This window comes from Amyelois transitella, chromosome 10 (assembly GCF_032362555.1).
Source record: "Amyelois transitella isolate CPQ chromosome 10, ilAmyTran1.1, whole genome shotgun sequence".
Taxonomy (NCBI): Eukaryota; Metazoa; Arthropoda; class Insecta; order Lepidoptera; family Pyralidae; genus Amyelois; species Amyelois transitella.
In genome coordinates this window covers 2,292,126-2,318,313 of record NC_083513.1, presented here as the reverse complement: position 1 = coordinate 2,318,313, position 26,188 = coordinate 2,292,126, and the positions used below count along the sequence as shown (strand labels likewise).

The following is a 26,188-nucleotide window of genomic DNA, read 5'->3' as shown; positions in this document are numbered from 1 at the left end:
CCCCGCTCGGTCACCCAAGTGCTACATAACAAAACATCAACAATTCAAATGAAGAATTATATAAAAAAACACTCACACGTCCCTTATATAATTTACATGGGAATTTCGACAGGGTTAGATATTTTTTGTTTAATCTTCTTTTGTTTTTCCTTTTTATTGACAGCTAGCCTCGCTTCGTGGCAATGCTGGTCGTACGCTGCTATGATCACGTACATTCTCTCAGGCAATGTCTTGACGAATGCCTTGCATCCAGTTCGAGTTCTTCTGGAACAATGCCACAGCACTCCGCTGTTGGATATCACTTTGTAGGTATAAGTGTGGTCCCTGTATATGAGCAACGGATGTTTTCCTTTCCCGGAAGGCATTAACATTGCTGGGGACAGAAGTTTAGGTTAGACAAATAGTTAAATTTTAATTAGGGTATAGAGTATGATTTTTGAAGTTTTAGAACGTCTTAATTGAGTGAATTGGACTACGCACTTCAAATAAATATTGATTTATTTATACATACGTACATACATATAGTCACGTCTATATCCCTTGCGGGGTAGACAGAGCAAACAGTCCTGAGGAGACTAACGGTTCACGTTCAGCTGTGTGGCTTTATGATAGAATTATATATACCATATTAAACTTTTGCTTGTGGAAGAACTGTGCAGAATTTGAATATAACGGTAAGTTCCGAGGTCATCTGATGACGACCAAAACAACTGGATATTAAATAACTATAAAGATAGATTTCAAATTTAAAACATTTTTAATGAACCGTTTCTAATAAAAACTTTTATATGATTATTCATTTCCAATAGAAATCATCATCTTCAAGTTCTTCATTTTTCAATTTAATTTTTGTCTGGCTAGCCTGTTGTTTTAATAATAATAAGTTTATATTATGAAGTCTTAAATGATTATGTAAACAAGAGGTGGACAATTTACATTTAAAAATTTTATCACAAATCTTGCATTTGGCGAGTTTACCGTCCGTGCCTCGAAGAAATAGACTCCAGACTGAATATTTGTCGCTGGATTTCCTCAAATATTCTTTAAAATATTCATCATCTGAAATAAAAAATAGTCCATTTATGGCCCTGTCTGGATAAAAAATTACATATGTGATTAATTTGATTGAGACCTTAATAAATACCTACCGTTGAAAAGATTTTATCCTATGTAGAAAGTAGAAAAGACTCCAGTTAACAAAACGCATTAACACATCATAATATGATACAAAGTGCTTTAAAAATATATTCGTTCATGTCGGGGAGTATCCTGTTATATTTGACAGAATGTATAAATTAATTGTAATATTTTTTTTATAAACTTAATTTTCATCAGTACTTAGTAATTAGGTACCATGATTTGAAATTTTGATAGAATTGATTTGACTTCAGGTGCAAGAATTTGTTGGTTGACCATTGAGGTATTAAGCAAATTTTTTTGTAATATTTCCCTGCAAAGCACATTCAAGAACCGGTTTTAAATTGAAATTAAAAACATAAATAAAGCTTGATGGAATACTTTTATTAAATCCTTAGAGACTGTAAGCAAATGAACGGGCTACACCGAAATGTGCGGAATATTTAATTAGAACAATTTGAAAGACTTTTAAATATGTAATAAAAATATTTGAAAAACAGACTTACTTTAATTATTGGGCTTACGTACAATCACGTATATTGCCTTGCGGGGTAGACAGGGCCAACAGTCTTGAAGACTGTTGGGCCACGTTTAGCTGTATGGCTTAGTAATGGAATTATTGACAGGTTGCTAGCCTCTCGCCTATGTGAAGAATCCCAAGTTTATTAGCCTTTCCCTTACGACATCCATGGGAAATATATGGAGTGGTCCTATTCTAAAGTGCCGGTAACCACACGGCAGTAGCAATGATTATATAGTATGTTTGTATAGGAACTACGGATACTACATCTAAATATTATGCTTTTCTTCCGGCATTAAATATCTAATATATGTGAAAGTATTATAATTATAAACCAGTCTATGAGACTACATACATTTTTTAACGATGTATCTACAACTTTTATGAAGATTGCACAAATGAATAAATATTTAAATATACTAATATATATATAACAGTCATTTAAAATATTTAAACTTTATTTTGTTCGTTCGTGATTCTTGTGCACTGGTAAAATTACACTGCGTTACAAATGAAAAAAAAAATTAAGTACCCGCTTTGAAATGTCGTGATTTCCTAGTTATTCCTATCGTTTAGTAAGAATACATACATATTTTCTTTCCATGACGTCTCATTTTTTTCCGTAAGGATATAACAAATTATGCTAAAAATTTAAATATTCAAACATAATTTAAAGAAATCTAATAAAATGTACCAGTTTTTTTTAATTAATCGAGTTTATTTTTTAATCATTTTGGTATAATAAATACAAGAAAAATCAATGCATATAATTTAAACCCAGAATACCTTCAAATTTTAACTTTTTCTTTTGTGTTTTGAAGGATCTTCTCGTTTTAGACGCCAACAGTAATCGCCTAGCATAGTTGTGTCCCAACGGCCTTAAAATCGTTCTTCAAGCTTTTTTATATCTTGGTGGAACCTCTCGCCCTGCTCATCACTGACAGCACCAAGATTAGATGGAAAAAAAAGAAAAGTGGGAATGAAGAAAGTGAATTTTCAACGACATTCTACAACCCAACTTTTCGTATGCTTTTAACATGTTGTTAAGCTGTTCCGCATTTTCGGCTCTATGGTTCCCTAGAAACCCTTTTACAACTGCTTTCAGTGACAACCAGGCATCGAGTTCCTTGTCAGTAAGCTTTTTGTCAAGGAGAGGAGGTAATGGTGGAGGCATTTCTTCTCTGTGAGGTACTGGTTTCGACATTGAAGGAATGTCAGGATACTGAATAATGTGCTTGATTTTCTTTGAAAAGCCACGTATGTCAGTCATGCAAAAGTAGCAATCATTAAAATGATTACTAGGTTCACGCCATAAAGCTGGTACGGCAAATGGCATTGACGTCTTGTTTCCATTTAACCAAGATATGAGAGTAGTATAGCACGAAACACAAAAAATTGAGGTATTCATGGTTTATCTTGATTAATAGCACGTCCAAAATAAAGTAAATATGCACTTCTAACTTTTTCGGAAACATTTTTGTTTGTGATTTCACAATGTACTGTCCACACACGTAACAAAACTTATTTGGTTCATTTTTGCAGTTGCGACGGCCACTTAGTTCAGTATTCATGTTGGATTTTTAAATAAATACGTTTAGAGATATCGAGGTTATCGAATAGAAACGATTTATGAATAAAACAAAACAATAAAAAAGTATAGGTAATACACCGAAAACCTCAACTGTTTCTTATACGCCTAAGGTGAGGGTAGTTAAAATAATGATTGACATGTACCTCGAAAACTAGACGTGATGGATACCACATATATTTGGAACATTTTATCTGTGACTCATTACCTATTCAATCCAGCTATCAGTTTAACGGGTACCAAAATCGTGTAACGCAGTGTTATTGTAAAGCCTTGTATTTTGTTTATCTTATTATGAATGATGGGCACTGCTGTTGTATTATAAATAAAATAGCGAATGTATAAACAAACTTATATGTAACAGCTTAATTATCTACTTATGAAATGCTTAATGGAATTGTATGTATGTGTTAAAAATATTCAATATTGCACTATATTCTTTAAATATTTAACAAAATATAATATTTTAAATAACTTTAAGATGATTTACATGAATGTAAACAGGTGGAAAAAACTTAGTAAAAAAAAATGTAAGGAAATTAAGATATAAATATAATAGGTGTTGTAGAGACAATCATATATATTACTTTATTATACATATATATATTTTTTGTATTCTTATGTAAGATTTCTCATATATATTTTCTATGTGAATATTGTTCTTATGTGTAAAAATAAATATTATTCGTTTTAACATTTACACGAGTCAGTAGGTAGAAATTTCATTTTTCAACCTATTCTGATTCTATTGTCTTTGATTGTCTATGTCTATTCTTGTCATATATTCACTCCATTTTCATCAATGTAGTAAACCACCTTCACCTATTTTCACTTTCCTATTATGTTGTAGTAAAGTTAACAGATTCTCAATGTTACTTTCTTATAAAAGTACGTTAATAAGAAACTATGTATTTAAAAGGCCGAACAATCACAAATATTTTAAGCCAAAAAATCTAATTATTTACAATTTTCTACAATAAATTAAATTGAGTATGACCTAACTTACTCGTATATATACTTATACAAATAAATAAATAAACGCTCATCATTGCGCACAACTTTGTTTTTACATATACTCGTATATAAACATAAACAAATATAAACGGGATAAATTTGTATACTACATTATTACATGCATTAAAACAAAAATAAAAAAGCATGGAATAAGCACAAAAATAATAAACATAAAGACTAATAAATATATGTACTGATATTAAAACAACTTAGCGCCAATGTAAGCGGAAAGTGAGAAATCATCTAATTCGCTTTTTATGTCAATTTGTTCTGGAAGTTTCGGGGGTATGTGGTCGTGTTCTTTATAAGCATAGGCCTGTGTTCCAAAGCTGATGGCTGCTGCTCTGCACCCCTTCAACCTCCGGGAGCAGTACCAGGACACTCTGCCGTCAGCATTCCGCTTCTGGTAACTGTACGTGTAGCCAGACAGTACTAGGAGTGGATGTTTCCCCCCTCTTTTCGTCTTGAGGAATGTACATTCCATAAAAATTGGGTTTGCTGTTGAAAATGGGAATAGTTAGAAACATTAAATGTTAAAGGCTGAGAAGTTACTTCAAAATAAATAAAAAAACGCATATATTGCTTACAATATCTTCCACTTGTCACGATTTCTTCATAATTTTCACTTTATCCACATTCATAACTCTTCATAGTCGTAGCGTACTCTGACCTGACCTTGCGCTTGATCGAGGTATGAAAAGAACATTTTGTAAAAAATAAAACATTTATTATAAATTTATAGGACTTAAGAGTTCTATAACATTATAAAGTTTAATAACAATTTGACTAATATAATATTTACCAATTCCAACAAATAGTTAACGACTAATACCATGCTACATGTAACAAATTTTATCAAAGGCACAATATAAAAGGCTGTTTATCATGAATAGATATAATAAATACTAAATATACAGGGGCTCGGTAGATATTCATTGGAATGTCAAATACTCTTAATAACTAAACAAAAAATATAGCTATTTCAAAAAGGTTATTTTTTGAAGATATTGTATATACATACATACATATGGTCTCGTCTATATCCCTTGGGGGGGTAGACAGAGCCAACAGGCTTGAAAAGACTGAATGGTCACGTTCAGCTCATTATATATAGTTTGTATAATACGATATTGCTTATCACAAATAAATCAGTTAGAAACACATTTTTACAGAATAAAAATAACATCCACAAGTATTATTGCATTAGGTTGTCATATTGCAACTTAGTCTTAAAAACGTGTTAAAAATCAGTGCATATTATGACAATGATATGCATACCACTTAAATTAAATACATATTTAAAATATGTCAACTCGTTAGGTCGCCGTTTAGGTTAAAAAATCTTATACCGAAGTAATTTTGATAAAACATCAATTCACACCTTTAATTATAATACCATATGGTAACGGACTCTTGCCGCATCTGCAGTCAGTTTAAACTTTGCACCTGCATCTGAGATTATATGTATTCTTTGTATTGCACGATTGAATGAAACGGTAATATTTTTATTATTCTGTTTCGTCCTTTTCTCTTGAGCATTGTCTAATAGAATCATCTTCACTTATTTTTAACCATAAAAGGATTTCTGATACATCTCAATACGTTCTTACTAACATATCGTTTCTTTTGACAAACCTCGGCTTTTTATGTGTATGAGTGCCACCCATGTCCAGAACTTTATAATTTGCGTTTGTGTACAATTTAGCCGTGCATCGTTTTGGGGTGCCAGGCTGACCCATAGAACACCTCCAGTGACCTATCTCGTTCTTGATCTTTAGAAGACTGTAGGAGTAGCCCTGGAACACGAGGAGCTGACCTCCTCTCTGAGACTGAGCAAATAATACTGAAACGTAACGATTAAATTAGATATTGGAACATTGAGTTCGAGACTTGAGATTATTCTAAGATATACTGTTATGCAATAGATAGTATTGTGAGGCTGAACTTACCATTATTGTGTACTTACGTCGTGTGGTTCCCGGGACTTTGAAATAGGATCACTCTATCTCTTTTCTATGGATGTCGTTAAAGGCGACTCAATTGTGATTCTTCTTCTAGGCGATGGGCTAGCAACCTGTCACTATTATAATCTCAATTCCGTCATTAAGCTATACAGCTGAATGCAACCTTTCAGTCTTTGTGAGACTTTTGGCTCTGTCTACCCTGTAAGGGATAGAGACGTGATAATATGTATGTACAACTGATCATCGTCCTAGCGTTTGTTCCGGTTACAATACCTGGAGAGGACCCGAAATCCAAAAAGTAATACGTCTAATGGGACGAGGTACATACACATAGAGATGTAGGGCAAAGTACATTTATTACCTTACTTATTGCCTTGACGCATTCTTAAATCATCAACCTGATTGTGATAGTTATGTGAATGGATAGAAAACGATTATAAGAATTTTTGTTTTTTTTTTTTGAGAAAGGTGAATGTTCTTCATTGTTTTTTGTTTTTGTAAGTAACTTAGTTTCTTGACATGATGACTGCCAATATTATATTTTGTTATATAAGAATTCTTTGCCAAATATTTTAAGAGGTGTACTACAACCGTTGTATTATTGGCGTAATAAATAAAAATATATATATGCAAAACAATTTTTATTCCAAAAATAAATATCCGAGAAGTTTCACTTGCATTATCTTAAGTAGGCGGACCCATGAAAAAACCGTTGTTTCGTGGTTAAGCCAAAGGTTATTCACATCTGATTTTATGCTCAATAAATATATAACAAAAGAAGAAATAGTTTCAAGATGAATCTTATTATCTTCTCAAACTTATAATTTTGATTAACCCAGAAATTCTTCAATTCTTTTTGAATGATTCGAAAGATTGCAAGTGGAGAGAGAAGAGATGCAAGTGGCACAGAGCCGCGATGAATGGCGTAGTTTGAAGGAGGCCTACACCCAAGGGGTAGAGACGGGCTGAAGAGAGAGAGAGCTTCGAAAGAAATTGAATGCGGATTAAAAATTAAGTTATCCATCATATGACGATGAACAAGTTTTACTTGCACCATCAGAGGAGGAATTATAGAAGATGGTAACAATAATGAATGATGCATTTGAATGGAAAGGTAAGAAAGTTAATGTGAATAAGACTTATGTGATGGTTTTGAAAAGGATGAAAGGGTAACAGTATGTAATATTAGTATAAATGGAGAAAGAGTGCAACAAGTGAATGAATTTGTGTAGTTAGGCTGTATGTTTACTAGGGATGGCAAGCATGAGAGAGATATAGAAAGAAGAGTGACTGCGGAAAATAAAGAAATTGGGGCATTACATTCCTTTATAAGAAGCAAGAGGGTATAAAAATATGTCCGATTGGCCGTTCATAATGGTGTGTTAATGCCTACACTTGAGTGGAGGGAGTGAGAGTTGGGTATGGCAGAAACAAAAAGAAAGTAGAGTGAACGCAGTTGAAATGAGAGCTTAAAGTAGTATGTAGGGTGTTAGTTTAAAAGATCGAATTAGATATATCGATGTAATAGAAATGTGTGATGTGAAATAGAGTGTTGTGACCAATATTAAATAGGGTATGTTGAGATAGTTTGGACATGGCGAGAGAATAGATATGTACAGACTAACGAAAGGTATTTTTATAAGACAGAGCTTACTGTAAAAGTGGGACATGGGACGCCGGCCTCGTCGAACTTTCAAGGACCAAATTTTGAACGTCTTAAAGGGAGATGTTAGGAGTACCAGTTATCGTCAAATATCCATGAAAAGAGTGTGGGAGAAAGGGGGAGATCTGTAAGGATCGTAGCAAGTGGAAATCCATAGTCTCTGTCTTACCCGATGGGAGACAGGCGCGATGGTATCTACATATGTATGTAAAATGTCTTCAAATTACATTCTAATATACTTCCCAGTAGTGGTACGAAACAACTTTGGTGGTGGATGGGTGTGATTTCTGAAACTCAAAGCTCTGGTCTGATCTTGGTTGGTTTTGAGGTAAGCTGAGCAGGTCCTCGTGTGGGTACAACGTAATCTGACCCCGTGTTTCAGCATGGATCCAAAGCAATACGTATAATTGTTGCAGATGTAAAATTTCCTGCCATTTAACATTGCAATCTCTTTGATGAGGCATCCTGTAATTTGAATAATTTCATAATATCGTAAAAATACCTTTGTGAAGTTTCACGCTGTTTTATCGTATTTGATATCACGTCTAAAATATTTAAACTTAAAAAATGATATCTTTGTGATTTCAGGTCACAGTTCACAACTAGGGATCTCTCTCAGAAACGATGAAATCTGAACAAACACCGTTGATGATGTTAATGTTTTTTACGAAACACGTGCACATTTGGGTAACACAAAGGTAATGGTTAACCAAGTTTCAAATAAAGGATGCGTAACTTATGATAGACAGGCTGACGAGTCCTCCGCTCCTAGTTTTCTTCCTTCTAAGGCTAACACATCAAAAGAAAACATATATGCAATCAAGTATAATATCAAATTTTACTTTAATAAATGTACACAATGAGCAAATATAAAATCATATAGCGGTGCCAAGAGGCCTTATGGTCATAATTCTAATGAACGATGGAAGAGGAATGCCTAGACGAACTTACTTTGATAAAGCCAGAGACGACCAGTCGAGAGTCGAGAGGTCAAGAGTACCCTAAACCAAATTATCATGACGTATTTCAAATTAATATGATCAACGACTAAGATCATTTAATGATCACACCGATAACAAAGACGTTTACAACATTTCTTATTACATAACTAAACAATTATAATCCACGCTATCTGTTCTTTGTTTCAAGTTCATTTGTTTAAAGGACGATTTAAAAATCTGTTAATCTTTTGATCGGCAATTTTTATTTTTGTTTCTTTGCCTATACAGAGAAGAATATTCCCTCCATTTTTTTCTTGTTTCAATTTGTTCCTGAGCGCTCATTTCTTTGATAGACTTTTTCTGACCTCTTTCCTTCATTTTTTGATTTTGTCGTTTAACTCTCTCCCTGTGTTTAGCTAGTAAAACAGGATCATTTTTGATTCTTCTTAAACGATCTTTGTTGTAAGTTGCCGCTTTTGACATGCTCCTTAATTGTTTTTCTTTTAGCATCGCCATGACTAAAAATCAGGCAAACGTGGCAATAAAAAGGATATTTTCAGCACGTGGGAAGAATACAAGATCATAATATCCTACCAAGATGTCGGGAATAATGATATGTGTCACTAGACTTTAGAGAGAAGTAAGAATACCGAAGACAGGAATAAGTGAACAAAAAAGCAGACCCCTGAGTCCCGAAGCATGGTTGTGGGGGATGCGACATAACACGAAGGTCAGTAAGAGGATATATGATTATAAAGTAAGTATAATAAGAAATAAATGAATAGAAAAAGCTGAACTTCAATATTTTCTTTATTAATTAATTAACAAAAAATATACCTGTAGCCGAAAATTTTAAAACCTCAAATATAAATATATGGTTCATTAAAATAAATTAAGGGTTCCGTACCATTATAACATTTGTTGTAAAACCTGTTTATTAAAATCGACTAAAAATTACTTACAATTACATTTGTTGAATGGGAACGCACCAGAAAATTTTAAACGTGTGCCTGTTACTGTTATTAATATTGAGCAAATAAATACGAAAAAATACACGTTTCTTGTATTAGCGACTTGTTTCTTAGCGACCTCTCTTAATTTTTAAATTTTTAGTATTTGTCGTTATAGCGGCTACAGATAAACATTATTTGTGTAAATTTCAGCTTTCTAGCTGTCACAGTATATGAGATACAGCCTGGTCACAGATAGATGGACTGACAAACAGCGGAGGCTTAGTAACAGGATCCTGTTTTAACTATTTAGATACATAACTCTAAAAATGCTTCTACTGACGTCTCCCATACCTTAGGCAAAAATTGTGGCAGTAAAAAAAGTCATCTCAATAGTAAAAAAAAAATATACAATTGTCCAAATTATAAAAACAAAACAATAAAAAAAGAAAATGTTTTTAATAAAGTTCTAATGGTAATTCGAACAACATTTAGATCCACCGTTCGAATGTTTAGATACTTTCATATACCTCCCATCTTCTGCGACGTGTAAGAAAGGTGCGTCGTGACAATGAAAACCCGTTTCTCCTCTGAAAGACCCGTTTATGTTTAACTTTATAGTTGCCCGACAGTCTTGGGTGCGCGTGCACCGCCAAGTCTCGCCGTGCTTCGACTTCGCCTTGAAGCAGAACGTATAGCCGTCATACATCAGATATTTCCTTCCATTTAGCATTTCAATCTCTTGCACTGTAAAGGTTTAATGGTTCAATATTATTTGTCTACAATTCTGAATTATTGATATAAGGATATTTTCAACGCATCGATTACAATTCACAAAGCCATAGCCTGTTATACCGGTTATATATATATATATATATATAATAAAGATGTTGGTATTTAGAATTTAATTTCTTATTCAATAATTACACGACAGAATATACTTATGTAGATTACTTTTATAGCACAGATGTTAAGCAAAGGCCACATTGCTAAACTAGAGGGTTAGCGGACGAGCAACTCGAACAATCTTTGGATTTATTTTTGGAATCTTAATGTTTAGCTAGTATGAGTAAAAAGAAACTATATTACAAATTGTATAGACAAAAAACATGCTTGCCATCAAGTTGGCCAACTATGGCTCCAGTCAATAAGAGATTACTTTCCCACTGAGGTTTCTATTTTCAGGAAGGAAAAAACATGATTGAAAAGCAGTAGAAACCAGTTAATCTATTTAATGCAACATTAACTACAATATATAATTCTATCCTAATATTTAATATATTATTTAATTTAGGTTATTACAAAAAAAACCAGATGTATGTATTACATTTCTCCTAGCATTACAAAATTGCACCATATTAATAACGGTTAAAGAAATTTATTCTCATAAAAGAATTCTCATAATATAGATAAAAAAATTCACTTTGGATGTATAACTTGCGGATAGATAAATTAGAGCTTGATACCTGACCATGCAAAGTGAACATCAAATACAATCACGTTAAAGCGTAAGATAAAGTACCTTTGACCTCAATTTGCTTTGTGGTAAGGAAGATGAGGCATCGCGAGATGATTGTTTGGCGTCGCCATCCGCAATGAAAAGAGTTGGAGACTGTCCCAGTATTTCTATCAATGGAAATACATAAACAAAATAATGGGATCGTCCCCTCTGTAATGCGTTAGTAATTTTTTATTGGATTATTGATCTTAACATATTTCCCATTGTGTGTTCTGTGGTAGATCGGACGATCATGATCATGGACCCCAAAGGCTACTAGAAATATTCCATTGTGGGTCAACTTGATGATGGCCCTGCAGTTCTTGGTCCGAGTACATCTCCACACGACACCACGCGAAGATCTCGATTTGAAGCAGTACGTGTAACCATTGTACATGAGGAACTTCTTACCGCTTGTCAGTTCTATTTCTCTCACTGTGAAATATAAAAAAACAGTTATAAAAATAAAAAAATAAAAAAAAAATTGGTACTTTTACAAAATTAGTGGTTATAGATAAAATTTGTAGTTTAATAATAATACAGCTGCCTGAGTAAAATGAGTTTTTATGACGTCCCCAATTAATTTTGGTATTTAATATGCAGCTAACACCTAGGTTATTGGACATAAGTGTATAATAAAACCGTTTAAAAAGTCAAGTGACCAGCTGACTTATCGTTTACCAACGAATGTGAAAGTGTTAGTTGAAATGAACAGCCGTATTACCGAACTTGTCACTCGACATTGTTCTGATTCATGACCACGACCAACTCTGTAAGAAGTAAACGACTAAGAAGAAATATGATGAGTTAAAAATTTAATGTTTTACGCTAAGCTATTTGATAAAAAAGAGTAGCAGATCATTCAAGAAAGGGAGTTTGTAGTTCAAAATTTGAAAAATAAGTGTGAAAGTTTTAAAAGTCCATTTATTTTTGTATTTAAAAAAAAGAAAACATAACATGAAAAAATAAACAAAGTACTTATACACTATTTTAGGACTAAACTGTTTCACTTTTTTTGAATGTTATATTTTAATATATTTCCCATCTTCAGTGACATGAAACTGCGGAGGTTTATGCTTGTGGTCTGACCTCTCGGACAGCAGCTTTCCATCTTTGGATATGACAATGAAAGCCTTACACCTGGCGCTGCAACGGTATCTGGAGTAGTTCTTTGCAGAGTTCCAATGACAATACGTATACCCCTTGTATACGTAGAATTGCTTCCCATTGTACATCGTTATTATCTTTAGATCTGTTGGTGGGATTAACATACATTATTTATTATGAAAAAACCTTACTTTTAATCGTTTCATTGAAGCTCAGCTCAGTATAAATGTTTAATAAAATTGTTTGATTGTCATTCATTTTTAAAACAACTTTTCGTTGTCAAGCGCATAGTAATAGTTAACGTCAAATTATATATTAAATAATATTCAGCCAATAAGATAAAAAAGCAGTACAACAATAAAATTAAAATTGATATATTTATTTCATGAGAAAATTTCTTTTAATTCTTACTTAAAATTACATTTGTTTAATACTCCTATATTAATCATCATAGATACTGCATACAAATATTAAAATGCGTAACTATGCGAGCATGTATGTTAATTTGTTACGCTAAATCTATTGAACGTATTTTTATCAAAATCAACAGTCTCATATATATTTGTTCCTATAAAATAAATAAATATATTTCTATAAGTTTTATAAAATTAAAAGTAGTTATAACCATGATTATAGCTTAGTTCAAGATTACAAGCTAAGCATTTTAATTTTTATACAAATCTGTTCAGTACTTACGGAGATTTATATTACAAAAAGAAGGACAAAGATTCACAGAGTGCCTGGCATCACTACATAAAATTTCTGATATATCTATTTCATTCATACATATAGTTACGTCTTTATCCCTCACGGCATAGACCTGAAGAATGAAAGGTCTCGTAAAGCTATTAAAGATGGAACTGAGATACTTATTTCAATTCCTCTTTTCTAAGCAGTTTTGAGACAGTGCGCCTTCTCTTAAGTGGTATACCGTAACGTTGGCAAAACCTGTATATCCAACTTGAGGATATTTCAACGTCTTTTTTGCCAAGACGTTCCGCAAACTGGTTAGCTATTGCCCTTAAGTGGCGCGTGCTCACGTCTACATCTTGATTTTTATTGTTATGTTCCCTATACCAACTGAGAAGAGCAGCTTCTACGTCTTGATGGAATAATGGCTTACAATTTCTTTTGATGTTAAGAGATTTAGAATCGGAACAGTTTTGTATATTCTCCCTCTGTCTCCAAATAGTCGATATTGTTGAATGTGAAATGTTAAGTTCTTTGACCAAATCGTTATTTGATTCACCGTCTTGGAGCCTTGATATGATTGCCAATTTCTCTGCTAAGGTGAAAGTACGTCTAGTCTCATTGCCATATGTAGAATGTCCTGAAATTTACATACGTTTTTATGCAAAGAGAACAGAAGCATATACATATATTATGTTCATTATACCTATAGAAAAATAATAATGTAGAGAAATTATATCTTATTCTTAATTAAATCTTCGCACAGCACCACAGATATAGAAAAAATGTATGTTATAGGAATAATAATATATCAGTATATTTTAGGTATACTTTATTTGAAATTAACTTATACTTAATTTAAATTCTTGTGTGATTTATATATTATGCTAAAATTGAAAATTAAACAATGGTAAGAATTTCAATTTTCCTTTAACAATGGTAAGAATTTCAATTTTCCTTTTTTATCTTCAGTCGTTTCGAAAAGTACCTACGAATACGAGTCTAACATCCATTGATAAAAACCCGGTGTCACGATTTTTCACGTTGATGTTATAAATCTTTTGGAAACAGCCAAACCTCAGCTATTATCCGCTTTCGTATTTAGGCGCTTGTACATTTTGTTTCAACCTCAAGCAATTTTCGGAATTGTCAATTTTGTTGCCAATGATTTGCATAGCATCCAAAAAGGCAATATCAATATCTGATTTATCGTAGTCATTGATAATTAATATTAAGACGTCTTGTTGTATGTAATGACCTGAATGTTTAAATTCTGACATATTTTCCGTCTGCAGTCACATGGAGCTTTGGGACTTTATGCGTATGCTCAGATCCAACGTGGACAAGATCACCTTCATTTGTCAAGACAATGAAAGCTTTACAACCTTGGGAACAGCGGTACCGCATATTATTTTTGGTCTTCGATTTGAAACAGTAGGTGAATCCTTTGTAAAGATAGAAGGTTTTTCCGGAATGCATGGTAATCCACCGTGATTCAACTGAAAATAAATTTAAATTTAACAACTTGCCGAGTTTATTTCAAAAAGGTGTCACCAATATTGTGATACAATTAAAACTCCATCAAGTACAGATAAGAGATCTTCACAAGGAATTATATTTTAACATATTTTCCATCATTAGTTACATGATATCGTTGGGGGTTGTGCGTGTGTTCGGGTCCTACTTGTAGAAGTCGTCCTTCGTTGGATATCGTTATGAAGGATTTGCATCCCGTGGTGCAACGATATCGAATAGCTTTCTTGGACTTGGACCAAAAGCAGAAGGTATATCCATTGTACATGATGAACTTTTTGCCGTTATTCATGGTTATCCGTTTGAGTATACCGCGTGGATAGTGTTTTACTCCACCTGAAGATTAAAACGAGTTAGTTATGCTTAATGTGAATTAGTACGATTCCTTTCATGAAATAATCATAAAAACAGTACTGCCGTTTACATTATTTTGATGATACGAGTATATCATTTTCACCCATACTAATACTATAACTGGAAAGTGTATTTGTATGTCAGTCTTTCAAGTCAAAATCATTGAAACGATCGCCTTGATATTTCGCTTGACTTTACTTGCATACAATTAAGTACGTACATTGTTAATGCCTTATTAATATGAACATCGATCGAACGCAAATTAAAATTAATTGTTCCAAAATTAAAAACATGAATGTGTCCTTTTTATTCGTATTAATTACGACAAAATCTTATACGTTATAACAGTTATCATATAAATTTTTAAACATTACGAGACTTGTGGTCTGCAATTTTGGAGAATATATATTTTCTGTAACTTCTAAAAGTTTAAATTAAATTTTGTCGTTTTCTGTCAATAATTTAAGCGATATTCTTTCTCACGGCAACTTTCATATATCTACCATCGGGAAGAACTTTATATAGAGTTGGTTCGTGGGTATGATCATTAACTGCTTTGAGAAATTCTCCTTCATGAGACACAAACATGTACGCTTTACACCCACAACTGCATCTGTTGCAACGCCATCTTTGTCTGTCTTTACTTTCAGACCAGTAGCAGAAAGTGTAGCCATTGTACCAATAAAATTGTCTGCCTTCAAGCGTTGTGATTTGTCTAAAATCATCTGGAAGAGTCATAGCATGATTTATTTTTGAAATAATGGACTAGTTCAGGATTTCTCAAAGTGGGGTACGCGAACCCCTATGGGTTCGCCATTCGACGGCAAGGGATTCGCGACAAGATTTACTAGTTAGTACGAGGTTCGCCGTCACTTGGAGGAGGGGTTCGTGGAGCCGAAAGTTTGAGAAACTCTGGATTAGTTAATCGATAAACCAATAAAAATTGCTATAATGATACCTCGGTTGTGATTGAAAGAAAGAAAGAAAAATATTGATATTGATTGATCATGTTAATTATTTAATCTATTTGGATAAAACTTTTACGTTACTGAGTGACTGACAGATAACGCACAGCCCAAGCCGCTGGGTCTAGCAAGTGGAAATTAAACATTTGGGTTCCTCATATAGTGTAGGTGTGCACTATGAGAGGATTTCCCGTTATTCCTGCGGGAACAGAAGTTAAAAGTTTTTTAAACAGAAATGGATTGTTTGTTCGAACATGTTTATCTTCAAATGACTACATTCATTACTTAAATGTTCTGCTAATCTGCTAACATGTATCCCCCCAGTTTTCGTGGTTTCATCCTCATCTCTTTGGTGAGGAGCCCGGGGTTCGCCTTTATGCCCATGATCCAGGATTGTGTCAAGTCAGGTTTTTAAATGAAGCGACTCCCATCTGATGTCCGATCTGATATGTTCAATGTTGCCTGAAAGTCGTGACTTGTCATTTTATTTATGAGAAAATTGAGTATCTTCATCTCTGCTAAGCATTTTCCTCTATATGACTTCCTCGTTAGTTCTTTATCATTGAAGTATAATGAACGAAAGATTTTGTTTATACATAATAGTTTATAGTAGCGATGGGCGAAATATACAATCGACAGACATTTATTTCTAAAACAACATACATTGTATCGAAATTTGATACGCAGAAAATAATTAGTAATAATAATAAATTAAACACTTTACACAAAAATATCATTTATACTCATTGATTAACTTAAAAATTCAAACATTAACAAAAAGTGAAAAAAATTATTTTACTTAATCGAAAAATCACAGGTAAGTTATGTAATTATGCAGAAGTAGCGAAAAAAAAAGAGTTAAGGCTAGTGCCGTGTGGTTCCCGGCACCAAAACAAAAAAGAATAGGACCACTCCATCTCTTTCCCATGGATGTCGTAAAAGGCGACTAAGGGATAGGCTTATAAAATTGCGATCCTTTTTTTAGGCGATGGGCTAGCAACCTGTCACTATTTGGATCTCAATTCCATCATCAAGCCGAGCAGCTGAACGTGGTCATTCAGTCTTTTCGGGACTGTTGGCTCTGTCTACCCCGTAAGGGATATAGACGTGACTATATTTATGTATGTATGTAAGTTATGTAATTTTGTTAAGGTAAATTAAAAAAGAATAATCAAAATAATAAGCATAGAGTAGCACAACTTGAATACAAAAATGTTTAAATTCTTAAATATAATACGTCCTTATCAACAAAGTATTTAGGAGCAGGATGAGAATGCGTGGGAGCAGGACTGAGGAGGCGAAGATTTTCGTCAACTTGTATTATCAACATTTTTAGCACGTCTACTGACTTTCGAAAAGGTATAATTGTGTAGCATCAAATGTTTCTATATTTTTGGCTTCTGTCGGTCGTATAACGTAATTAATAAGTTGCAAGTACAGACATCGATCAGTTTCAATGTTTATAATATGTACATATATGGATTCAGGAAGACTTAGACAATTTTAGGGTCTGCCTCTGTCTATTAGCAAATTCTTCTTGTTAAAATTTAACATAAGTGCCGTCTTTGCCAACATAGTATTTCGGGGCATCGTGTGTGTGTAACGGAACTTCGCTCAGCAATTTGTGATGATTGTCCACCCGTATCTTTGCGTAACACAGAGCACTGTTTGTACACCTCCAAATGTTGGAGCTTGATCTCTTGTCTCTAGCAAACGTGTAACCGTTAAGCATCAAGTACTTCCTTCCATCCTTTACAATTATTTCATGAACTAAAACCAAACGAATGGTAAAGCGGTGTAAAGTATTTTGGGTAATTTTCATAAGATTGTATTTGGCAAATATTCTATATAATAACGATAATGATGCATCTTATAACTGTGAAACATCAAGTAAAAAAGCCTTCTTCAAATTTTCACAATGATTTTATTGACTAAAATCTAAAATCAGGGAAAGGCGGTAAAAATTGCACTAAGAATTTTAGATTGTCAAATTAAGAAACATAAGTAAGTAGTGAAGAAAAAGTGAGATAAAATGAATATCAATCGTATAAAAAAAATACAGTCGAATTAAGAACCACCTCGTTTTTTTAAATCGGTTGAAGAGAACCATGGTAAACAAACATCGACTCCCACCACTTTTGTCTGTATGCAAATAAGCATGAAAAAATACAAAACTTTCATTCGGTTTCTACAAGAGAGTAATGTTTTAAAAAGGGCAGCTTATTCGGTATCTGTTGTTTGTTCCCGACGGAGAGTCGACTGCTTTTTTCTATAAGTGTTAGAATAGTTTCTCCATTTTTCCCTAACCTGTTTTTGTTGTTGCGGTGTCATTTCTGTAATACTCTTAATACGCCCTGTTTCTTTGTTTTTGATATACCTCAATCTGTCTTTCTGTTTATATTCTGCAAGTTTAATAGGATCATTTCTCATTTCATTTCGCCAGACTCTCATGGCTTCTCGCTTTTCAAATAGACGTTGTTCTCTTTTACTTTGTTTTTTTATTTTCAGCCTTGCCGTGGCGTTTTGATCTGAAATAAGCAAAAAAAAACCTATGACGGTTTTTGATTCCTAATAAATACTCAGTGATGAAATTCTGAAACTAAAATATTGATACAAAAAAAAAATAGGAAAAGAGATGTTGTAAAGTTTCTGTCACTAGTGGCAGGCATTATTATTCATGCACAACTAGAACAGTCATCTAATTCAAAAACGAAAATATTGGAAAAGGAATTTGTATATGGTACAAAAATAATAAGATTTGACGTTGGGCTTTTGTAAAAGAAAATGTTGCTTTATATCTGTTTAATTGACATATATATCTTGAGCTGGTAAAACACATACAGCGGTGAACAATAATGCTTGTCATTAGTGGAAGATACTTTATATCTTTCATTACGATGACAATAGGCAATATCAATTTCATCATATAATAAATGTAAATCATTATGAGTCAACAGCCTATTAAATAGATGTTACAAGCATTATGCAGAAGTAGCGATAAAGAGTAAATAGAGAACATTTTTCAATCTGTTTTCTAAACAGCATTTATTACGAAGATTAATTGTATATTTACTTAGTTTGTCTATTTATCAAAAGCAAATCTATTCTAGGGCCAGTGTAATTGTTTGTAAAACAGAACTCCAAGACAGTCTTTTCCATATAAATGCTCTTGTGATGTATTTCCTATTCCTATAATGGTATTTTCAATAATTATAATTAAAGGACTTCTGTGACGATTTAATAACAATAAATCACTTACAAAAAGTTTTAGTAAAATAACATGTACAGCACAAAATTTGTTCTTAGAAAAATCAACATTCCCAACCTTCAATAAACTTTAGTAACATAACACCGAAATACCACAAAAATTCACGCAGTTAACTACTATGTTACCAGTCTTTCAGAGAGAACTTTACTTATTGTAAGCAGTAACTGAAATATTTCTTATCTGTATAAAGTATTTTACGTTTACATTTTATATTACGGTTTCAAATCATCATAACTTATCGTTCACAGAAAATCTAAAATTACCGCAAATCTCTTACAAGATGGTCTTTGACCAAAAATTTCAAGCGTACTGTAGGTGTACAGATTATCGATGACTTTATTCCTTCTTGATCTGACTAGAACATTATGCACATTAGCAGTAACTCTTATTCCAAACTAAAATTGGTATGTTCCTAAGTAAATAACTCTAGTGACTTTTCCTTCAAAATTTTTAGGATATTTTTTATTCAATCTCCTTTGGCACAAACTGCGTCCTTCGCTTAGTGCATATGTTTGTTGTTTTTCATTTTTAAACGGTTTTATCAAAAAGTCTAGATCTTCTTTTATCATACTTCATTAATTAAAACCATTTACAAAGCAAATGCTGCAAAAGTTGTACATAGACTTTTGCATGTGTACAAATTTGCCATTAAAAATTGTTCACAAATCACTAAATTAAGAAACTTTATGAAATACGTAAACAATCATACAATTGAATTGTATCCTCTAAAAAACAAAATGTGCCTTAACCGGTTCGTGGCAATGGTTAGGAATACCAGTAATAAGCTGCAGATTGTCATTGACCCTGATCTTAGCACGACAGAAGACTTTGTTCGTACAGTGCCAGTCGTAACTCAACACTTTGGTGAGTTTGGAGAACGTGTAGCCGTTCAGTAAGAGGAGTCTCTTCCCTGATGGTAAAACTATTTCACGAACTGTAAATAAAATGAAATCTTATATTAACATTTTTAAATTACATGTGCAACCGTAATATTGAGCTTAATACAGTGCGCTAAAATATTTAAGGATATTCCAATTAATGATAAAGTCAAAAAGAAATATAATTAAAAAAAGAATAAGTTGTTACTGATGTTTTATTACATGTTATAAGTTATTACTGATGTTTTGATACACAAATTAAGATAAAAGTTTTTCCAAATCAAATCAACAGTGTATCAATTAATAAAATAAATGGTGATTCCTTCCAATTGAGAAAATGTCCTCACACAGGTTGAGGCAATCACAAAGATGGTTGCTACGAATCCTTTATTTTACAATAATTAATATTAGTTGGGATACGTTTTGCAGATAAAGTTCAAGATCGCAGTTAAAATACAAAAAAAAACATAATTTACCGGCACCAAACCTTGGACCTCAGATTAGGAGCAAGTTATGCAAAAACGGTGCGCAAAACAAGCTACACAGTTTCAACATTTCACAGGCTGTTGAAACCATATTTAATCTGACTTTTATGATCTAAGTAACGATATAATATAGGTCTTTTTTGGTCGAGTCCTTAATCAACTTATATTTGCCACTCTCAGTTCTCACAAATTTCTTCGGAGGGTGTACATGATCGGAATTTTCTTTCCTGATGATGTTTGTGTCCTCATCGAAGAGCATGGAGGCATAGCAATAGTTTGTGTTGATACAGCGCCATCTATGTTTCGAATACGGCGCTTTGGCATAGTAATGCCCCTTGAAGACCAAAAGCAGTCTGTCGGTGACAGTGGTTATAAAGCTTACTGCAAAGAAATAAAATACACTATAAATAAAGAATTACGCAATGAGAAATGTATCACAAATTCATATGTGCTGGAATAATATCAACTGTGTGAATATAAACTGACAAATTAAAGGGTAGACTTGTATTTAACATCATCTTAATGATTTTAATGTTTTGGGCTAATGCAGGTGGAATAATTTATATTGATTCAGACGATAATCGCGCCGGTGTTTTAGTTTCGATGGAATAAGTACACTGGAATATTTTAATACCTTTATTGTTCCACAAAAAAAATTCACACTCAAATATGCAGTTAATAATCCCGGTTCTCTTAATGAAACACCGGCATTCCAAGGCTTATCGTTAGCAATATCTAAAATTCTAAATAATTAAAAAAATGAAATAATTATTACGTTCACATTGTCCGCTAAAGTCTCTAAACTTTATAATAATACCCGTCACGATTCTTGATGTACTTCGGAGGTTTATGTGTGTGTTCGTGAGCTGCTTTCACCCCATCATCGGTAACTATTAGGAAGGCTTTGCATCCAGTCGTGCACCTCCATCTTTTGTTGTTCACTCGTTTAGATTCGCGACAGTATGTGTAACCATTATACATATAGTATTGCTTCCCAGTTACCAAGGTTATCAATGATACTTCGCTGGCTGGAAGAAATTAAGACTATCTTTTCATTATATTTGTCTGTTACTGCACTAATATGTAATATTCAGAGTGTCAATCGTGTCTCGTCATCATAAAACCAAATCTTATTTAACATAAATGAATTTTATAAAAATCTGTATCAGATTTAATGACTATGGTCATAAGCCTTTTATCAACTCAACATATATAAATATCAGTCAATAGGGATGATATCAACTTATTTCTGTGATTTTTCTGATTTTATTTTTGCAATATCTTCAAATGTCACCAAAAACTCAATAATATTCAAAAACTATATATAGCTTTGCTTTTAAATTTTTTGAGTTTTTGTTAACGAATGCAATTATTGGGTTAATCATAAAAGTAAAACTTTTGTTACATAAACAAAAAGTCTATAAGTAGATATCATTAAAAAGTTCATAGGGTTCAAAAGAAAATGAACAACAACATAGTGTAACAGACATAGATTTATTGATATAATTAAAATATTTAAAATTCATTCTATGTACAATTTTAATTTAACTTTATTGAAAATGATACCACAGACTCGAAAAATTGAGTTTAAACTTGTGCACGTCAAAAGCTATTAAGTACTTATTTCGAGTAAGATCTGAGCGGAAAAATTATCAAAATGACATGACATACCATGGATTACAAATTTGACTATAGATGTAATCATTGAAATAGATTGTATAGCACACTTCTTTATTTACGATCTTATGAGGATTTCAGTACCCTGTAGGCTTAATCTATAAGTACACTTTTCGTAATCGTTGGGTTCTCATCTCACTACATCACAACTAGTATCATCTACCTCATCTTTGAGCCCTCTCATCTTCGCACCCTCTGTGTCGGCTGTTTTTGAAAACTACGCTCCATCTTTCCCCACAATGTCATCGCAAATTGTACTCATAAAACATAGTTAAAACGTACAAAGATGGGCAAGGCTAAAACTATTGTTCTTTAAAAAGTAACTTGTTAATAGTAATTTGCTTGCGATCGCTTGCTGATGTGACTGAAATCAAACCCTTATGATGCCAAATACAAATTTTTCGGATTAGGGGCACCAGTTCTCCTCTACATTTTTTGTGAAGATATCAAATAAACATTTTACATCAACGGTTTAGCTCGGGCAATCTTTCCATCGGGGGTTCTGTAGTAAGTTGGCGGGTCATGCAAATGCTCCCTCGGCGGTCTCACAACTTCGTAGTTGGGCCCCACGATCATGGACACGGAGCACCTACTAGTGGATATGCATCGCCAGCTGAATCGAGTGCCGGGCGACTTTGTGTAGTAGTGGCCACCATAATGAAGACATGGCGTGCCTCGTATAGTCATGTACAGTTCCACTGAAATGATTAAATTACTGTAATGTTAAATCATAATCCGACGAGTTCTCATGATAAATTTGATCAATGAACACAAAGCAAGGAAAAAGTATGTGGCATGATGGATCATGCAAGATGCAGTGTCATCTTCTCCTCGGGTAAATAGCGTAAAAATTATGTTTGTTTCAATGATCATCTATCAGTCTTATAAAAGAGGACACTGAAATTGGCATGTAGGTTCCTTTTGTCTGTAGATCCACTAAAAGAGCATTTTCCGAATGCTTGAGGGAACTGCTCTTCAGTTATATAATATATTTGGTCAATTAGTCATATACACGTTTAGATAAAAAGTTGCTGGAGCAAATCTGTAATTTACAAGACAATTTTATACAGGAATTAAATCAAAGCAAGGCTCAAGAAATTCATTCACAAGACTTTATTATATTCTTCTTCTTTATCTCATATATTTATAATTTTATATATTAATAATTTTATTCATCATATGTCCGAATCTTACAACAGCGGCCATCTTTGGTCCATACAAACGTTTTCTTCTCATGTGTGTGTTGGTCCGCTTCTTCTAGAACCTGAAGCTGTTGGTCCACGACTATATGCGCCCTACATCGGGGGTACCCGACGCAGTCATATCGCTGGCCGCAGTAATTTTTCTTATAATAGAAAAACCCTTTATACAATAAACGAAGCTTCCCGTTTATCATTGTAACGATTTTCGCTGAAATTGAATTAGGAATAATAAACATATAGATTCAACATTATTTGTTACAAATGTGAAAGTGTAACTATTAATAGTTCGTAACGCCATCGTTTTAAAATTTTCCGCACACAAGAAGTTTTGATTGAGGAGATTGAATCAAGTACCTTTTAAATTGTTCACAAAATACTGCTGTGCCAATTAAATTTGGAATTATTTAAGACTATTTTATGAATATAACAAATATAATAAGCAGGATAAAGTTTGACATATAATATTACCAGTGTCCAAGACATTAAAATCAAATAATGTACAATTTTTAATTTTACGGGCTTCTAAAAATGTAGCGTCCACCAGCCGTCCAGTTTATAATTCTCCTTATTTGTGTGTGGTACTTGAATCTTTTGTACCACTGAAATGTAGTTCAATGTTAATGGTGGCTTTGAATAGATAATATGACACGTAGTCATAATGCTTGCCCATACCCGTCCACAGTCTTCCTAAAGATCAGAAAACCTTGATGATTAAACTGTCTACTTTCATAGAAACCATTTGAGCAGTAATTTTAAGAGTTTTTAAATTATCTTGCTTTGTGTCGGGACAGGGAAGTAGTGGGTTATATAAAGAGGTAATAATAATAGCTATAGGTGTATTTTTGGCAAGCAGACCCAAGGCCTCATAATCGCACCTTGCGATTCGCCAAATCTTTTACTATGCGAATCGCTGTGATTTGGAATTCGAGGTTGTACAAATGACTCTACTTAAGATTGTGGATTTCGGTTATATAATACTATCCTGTTAAATGAGCCGAATCATAATAGGGGTACACTGCTTTCGCCTTTGCTTTCTCTAACTTCTAACTCTAACTTCGTGTCTCTATTAAATTCCTTTAGCGTTCATTGTAAGATATCAGCATTCTATAACTTGATATATATCCCACTAGATGTTCGGTGCAATTTTTTCGAAGGGTGATTATGGTCACCACTAACTTTATTCACCACATGGTCGTCATCAGTGACCACTCCCGCTTTGCATTTAGGGAACATAGTGCAATTCCATCGCGACCCCCATTTTGTATTGTAATGCTTGAAGTATGTATAGTCTTCGTAGAGCAGCTGCGTCTTACCATTTCCTGTTGTTATCAGTTTGGCTGAAAATAAACAATTTCTTTGATTTTTGTATACAAACTGCAACACTTTATGTTCTCTTTAATCAAAAATTGTTAACTTTCACATATGAATTAAAGAAAAACAAATCATTATTTGCAAAATAAATATTAATTCATATTTTATTAATCAAAATTTAAGCTTAATAACCTTAGTTATTATTATTCATATTTATACATAAAGAATATTAAACCAAAGACCAACGTACAACATACACTGAAAACGCAAAGTTACTGACTGACCCATTTGCCAGAAATAGTAAAAATAGGTCCGTTAACTGTGACATTGACCAATATGTAACAAATGATAATAGTCAAAACAAAAGAATTTAAAAACAACAAAAATATATTTGATTTATTGCACTAAAAAAAATTAAACATTGATTGGTTCATAACAAGAGCCATAAAGGACAAATTCTCTATTAGTTTCATTTACCGAAATGTTATGTGACCTGAGATCCAAGAGTTTTATACATCATGTCCTCATTCAAGCTTTGAATTTAATGTAACCTCTATCAGTCAAACACAAGGTTTTCTTCGGGTGCGTGGTGTGGTTAATTCTGGACTTTGATATAGTTGTGGTGAAATTTTTCACATACAAGAATGATTTGCATTTAGGATAAGCAGTGCAGGTCCATCGCGACGATGAGCTGTTTATATACTGCTTATAGAAGGTGTACCCATCGTAAACAGCATGCGTTTTTCCATTGGCAAGGGTAATGAAAGTGACTGAAAATTAACTTTTAATTTAACATATGACACTTTCAACTAATTAAGCATTGAATTTGTACATACATACATACATATAGTCACGTCTATATCCCTTACGGGGTAGACAGAGCCAACAGTCCCGAAAAGACTGAATGGCCACATTCAGCTGCTCGGCTTAATGATGGAATTCAGATCCAAATAGTGACAGGTTGCTAGCCTATCGCCTAAAAAAAGGATCGCAATTTTATAAGCCTATCCCTTAGTCGCCTTGTACGACATCCATGGGAAAGAGATGGAGTGGTCCTATTCTTTTTTGTATTGGTGCCGGGAACCACACGGCACAATTGAATTTGTATTTTCTCATAACAAGATAAATGAATACACATACAAAATTCAGGCCATTTTCTTAGAGGGGTAGGGTGAAACTACATTTTTGACTTGCCACGATACCTACATATTTCTTTTGCTTCACACACATTCAGATTTACAGCTGACTTTTAATGAAAACATTCCCGATTTGATCACAGTAAGTTCGCCATGGCGTTTCTCTTTCAACGATCCTATTTACATTTGCCTTTTATATTTGCTTTGAAAATATCTTCAATGGATTCGTAGACATTGCATTAGTTTTGTTAAGTTAAAACAAAAAGTAACGTTAGTGTAATTGCAAAAAAAAGATAAATGACAATAT

The 26,188-nt window shown here is 33.1% G+C and overlaps 1 protein-coding gene across 1 annotated transcript in view; it reads right to left on the bottom strand.

Moving 5' to 3' along the window:
* LOC132902133 (uncharacterized) overlaps window positions 1-18,133 on the bottom strand; it is a 28,221-nt gene extending 10,088 nt beyond the window's left edge. Inside the window, exons 1-3 of the mRNA XM_060946087.1 lie at window positions 14,718-18,133; window positions 14,425-14,571; window positions 77-6,102 (exon numbers count right to left, since the gene is read on the bottom strand). Coding sequence (XP_060802070.1) covers window positions 5,855-6,102; window positions 14,425-14,571; window positions 14,718-14,802 — 480 coding nt within the window. The 5' untranslated portion in view covers window positions 14,803-18,133 and the 3' untranslated portion in view covers window positions 77-5,854. The remainder of the gene's footprint in view (window positions 1-76; window positions 6,103-14,424; window positions 14,572-14,717) is intronic.
* Window positions 18,134-26,188: the final 8,055 nt, after the last annotated feature.